Genomic DNA, 4,267 nt, shown 5'->3' with positions numbered 1-4,267 from the left:
TATATATATATATATATATATATATGAAAAAACTATTTAGATGCACATTAAGCTTTGGGTTTCTTAGATACTGAGTTTCAGGTTTCAACTCAATCAAGTACAAGATAAGCTGTTAAGTTGGTGTCATTAAAGTCAAAAGTTCATAATAAACAAGATGTCTGGAGTAGAATAATTTGTAAGGTCACATAAGCTTAATAGAAGCGTCTATGTGATCGCCCAAGAGAAGAACTGAAAGGTCCAGGTGGGAGAGATTGTTCAAGGAGGAAGCAAAGGAAAGGAATAAGTAGGATTAGAGCACTTACTGCACAGGGTGTCGTTCGATGCACACACAGTAACGTTTGTAGAGCTGGATGATGACATGCTGGAGAGGGAAAGCAGAACACAGATCAACGTTACTATGAGCTAGATATCGCTGCTCAGCAGCAACCTGAAATCCTCACAGCTTACACAGTCACTCAGCTAGTGACTGTATGAACAGTGAAGTTCAGTCCAGCAGGACACACACCCACAGACATACAGACTGTTAGTGATCAACGTTAGCAAATCAATTCAATATTGACTTTGGCCTTTTATTCCATCTAGATTCACATAACAAATATTAGCAGTGACCTTTTAATCTGGACTAACAGAGCAAATATACCAGGGTGTGCTTGGTGAACGTGTGGTGCTGACCAGCTATTGGTTACAACAATAATGGAGAGAGCAGATGTCATTATAGCCATCAACTAGCAGTGACCCGAAACCCATAAAAGCCTCGTGACGTACAGCAGCCGGTTCAACTAATTCAATCACACAGGTGATATAAAAAACGTCTTTAATTTGAAATGGTAAATGGCCTGTACTTGTATAGCGCTTTACTAGTCCCTAAGGACCCAAAGCGCTTTACACAACAAGTCATCCACCCATTCACACACACATTCACACACTGGTGATGGCAGCTACATTGTAGCCACAGCCACGCTGGACATTTTTATTAAAACCAGAGTTTTTCAAATATTATTCATCTGAAGGTGGCTCTGTACAAGGAAAATCATCATCGTCATCTTTATTTATAAAGCACTTTAAAAGAAACCACAACTGATGCAAAGTGCTGTCCATTGGAACTAAATAATAAAATTATTTAAGGTACAAATAAAAACTAAATAAAGGAAAAAAGTAAAATCACTAATTAGTTAATAATTCATTTAATTACAAGAAACCGTGTTCCGCTGAGGAACTGATGTAAAGCACAACACTAAAGAGGAAATGGGAGATCAGAATGAAAACATTTGCAGTATATGTCTCTGCAGATGTCTCCCATGCACGTTTGACTGCGCGTATTTGCATGTGATGGCTGTTCATTCCCAGTACGATTACGGTGCTATTGGGTCATAAATGGGGGATTCAGACACACACTTCTACAACCTTTTCTTCTCAGGGAAGCACACTCTCCTGTTTGTTTAATTTGTTTAGCAAATATAGACATGAGTGTTTCACACTTGGCGCCTGATGTTCAGGTGATCACAAGAAGAGCAGCGTTATTTACTCACAGATGCGATAAAGTCATTAAGCAAATAAAACCTAATCACATGACTCGGGGATTAAAGTCACTCAGGTCACGACATTGGAAACAAAGACTTTTTTCTGCAGATGCTTAAAACAGGTTATTCCAAAAACACAACCTCGTTCAGCGAGTTTGAATAATCCTGTTTGTAGCAGATGAACAAAAATCAGCTTATCTTAAATTGCTTAAAAGTTCAACAGTTGTCTGTAATTATGGTTGTTGTTATATAAATTTATGAAATTAGTCTCATGGTTTTCTCAGTAGTGCCATAAAACAGACTTTTGAACACTGCTGAGACTGTTTTTAGATTGCTGACCTTAACTTAACGCTGCAGTTTTGTTTCTGGTTTGGTTTCTATCTGCAAACTATTGGATCAATAGTTTCCAATGTGTGGTTGGGGGGTCCGTGGCATCACTTGGTAACCAGAAAAGCTTTGTTCATGAGTCTGAAGCTGTCAGAGAAGACTGCGCCATACAAATCATCTGATAGTTACTTGTTTTCTTTCGAAGAAGCACAAAAATAGTCAAAGGAGCTTGAAAAGAAACGCGTCTGGACTTCTTTAAGTTGCTTGAAGACGTTTCACCTCTCATCCGAGAAGCTTCTTCAGTTCTAAGGTCAAATGGTGGAGAGTCCCAGATTTAAACCTCCTTTCACACCTTGGCTCAGGCGATTAGAGGATCATCAGGGGTCCTTTTGTCCCTCTGTGGGGGGAAACTCCCACTAGGTTTAAATCTGGGACTCTCCACCATTTGACCTTAGAACTGAAGAAGCTTCTCGGATGAGAGGTGAAATGTCTTCAAGCAACTTAAAGAAGTCCAGACGCTTTTCTTTGCAAGCTCCTTTGACTACGATGACCTGGATGACTGAGAACCTTCACAGACAAGCACAAAAATGCTAAAAATATAAATATGAAAAAAGGATCAATGATCCTGTGAGCAGAGATACTACAAACACTAAGTGTATGATGTTTACATCATAGTGCGGCACTCAATCGTGATATGTATGAAGTTATTAACATCTCAAATGAGTTGTACAGTATGACTTGTTAATATCAACCAGTACTTCATGTCACCATATTGAATGTATTTCTGAATGGAGAGGATTGTTTGAGAAGTTTCCTTTAAAGTCTTCTAAGTCAAATAATGTTTGTTAAAAATAACACGCGTGCCTACCTTTTTCTTTTCAGTCATTCAAACAGCAGTTTCAGCACCACAGGCTGCCGTGGTGAAGCAATGGGATCAAAACCATCAACTGCGACTGATCTAAAGGTACGTGTGCTTGTTCAGGTTCTGTAAATGAAATGTCATCCTCATCCATCAGAGCTTATTACTGACTGACTGCTGCTGTGACACATGCACGCACACACCCTTACAGAGACACACTGGTATGTGGTAAGCATTTTTAAAAGGCAGAACATGCATGCACACATATGCGTGCACGCACAGTCTCTGTAACTTGTGTCAGTGTCACTAAACCAGTTTGTCTGCATTGTTCTGTCATAGTCACACACTATGACAAAACCAAAACACGCCTGCACGCACAACAAAAGGCTCTGCCATCTCTCTACACACACATGCACAGTGAGAACAAACAGGAAAAATTTAAGACACACACACACATATGTGCAAATGCTAGTGCACAAAATTAAGGCATCAGAACACGTAGCCGGCGTACTAAATTTACAGTGATGTGAAACTTCTTGTTCAGTCTTCAATTTAAAAGGAAAGAGAAATCAAGCCTCAAATTAAAAATCTGACCACTGTTTAATATCATTTCATTTTATTTAGTATGTTAGTCTGACACATATATATTTGAATCATACCTGCTGGTTGACTCTGTGGTGCTGTGTACGTATCAGATTCTGGATGCTTCTTGTATCCAAAGCATGTAGTTTTGTCCTTAGTCTCATATAAGCTACGAAACAAATACAAATCCTCCGTTTTCATGGTTTCCTGAAGTATGGAGAGAAATCCACACACAGACACATTTCCATTGAAGACATCAGTGAAGGTAGGATCTGTGTTTCAGTTCTCTCACTTGTGACTTTTCTCCAGTCTTTCTCTCTCAGTCTCTCTCCCTCAGGTTAGCCACACCCACCACCGACACTTTTTCTTTCTCAGCTTTATCACCTGCACATAGTCCGCAGTCAGTGTTGTATTTGTTTTTGAGTGTCACTGCTCATGTTTTCTCTCTGTGTATGTGTGTATGTGTTGGCTGGGTGGATTTATTAGCTGACAAACTTGGAGTTTTCCAGTGGGTGGAAATGCGTAATAACTTTTATTCCATCAGCTGCAGAAAAACTGGACTACATAGCAAACAGTCTGTTTAATTGCAGACTTGGCCTGCAGTTAAATGTAGTAGTTGTTGAATATACACAGACAGTGAAAGCTCAAACAGTGCACCTGTCCAACTATCGTAGCTGAATAAATAATGATTCCTCCACTATACTGCAGTACTGCGATTTATTTACATATTAAACAGGCAACTCTCAACTTGATCACACCTTTCCACTCTGTTTGGAAAGGTGTGATCAAGGGTGGTTAGTTTGCACTTGTTAAAGCAGCTGTGTCTGTCCCATATGATCCATTCTGTGTGGTCCAAGCACAAAACACAGCAGAGCTTTCTCACCAGTGCTTCTGCGGGACTAATGCAAAGATGCACACTGGGGAGTTAATTTAACCCTTCCAACACAAATCCTGGTTTAGCAGCTGTAATTAGAGTGTA

General features: G+C 39.7%; 1 protein-coding gene across 2 annotated transcripts in view; it reads right to left on the bottom strand.

Annotated features, from left to right (window-relative positions):
- Positions 1-3,570, bottom strand: part of styk1a (serine/threonine/tyrosine kinase 1a) — a 9,910-nt gene extending 6,340 nt beyond the window's left edge. Inside the window, exons 1-2 of one of the 2 annotated variants that reach the window (XM_005745184.2) lie at positions 3,366-3,570; positions 303-361 (exon numbers count right to left, since the gene is read on the bottom strand). In XM_005745184.2, coding sequence (XP_005745241.1) covers positions 303-360 — 58 coding nt within the window. In that variant the 5' untranslated portion in view covers position 361; positions 3,366-3,570. Of the gene's footprint in view, positions 1-302; positions 362-2,715; positions 2,743-3,365 lie in introns of those variants that run through there. The other variant, XM_005745185.1, reaches the window with a different exon arrangement.
- Positions 3,571-4,267: the final 697 nt, after the last annotated feature.

The sequence above is a fragment of the Pundamilia nyererei genome, unplaced genomic scaffold (assembly GCF_000239375.1).
Source record: "Pundamilia nyererei isolate P.nyererei 1_Seehausen unplaced genomic scaffold, PunNye1.0 scaffold00155, whole genome shotgun sequence".
Lineage (NCBI taxonomy): Eukaryota > Metazoa > Chordata > Actinopteri > Cichliformes > Cichlidae > Pundamilia > Pundamilia nyererei.
This window is presented reverse-complemented; position numbering and strand designations above follow the sequence as displayed.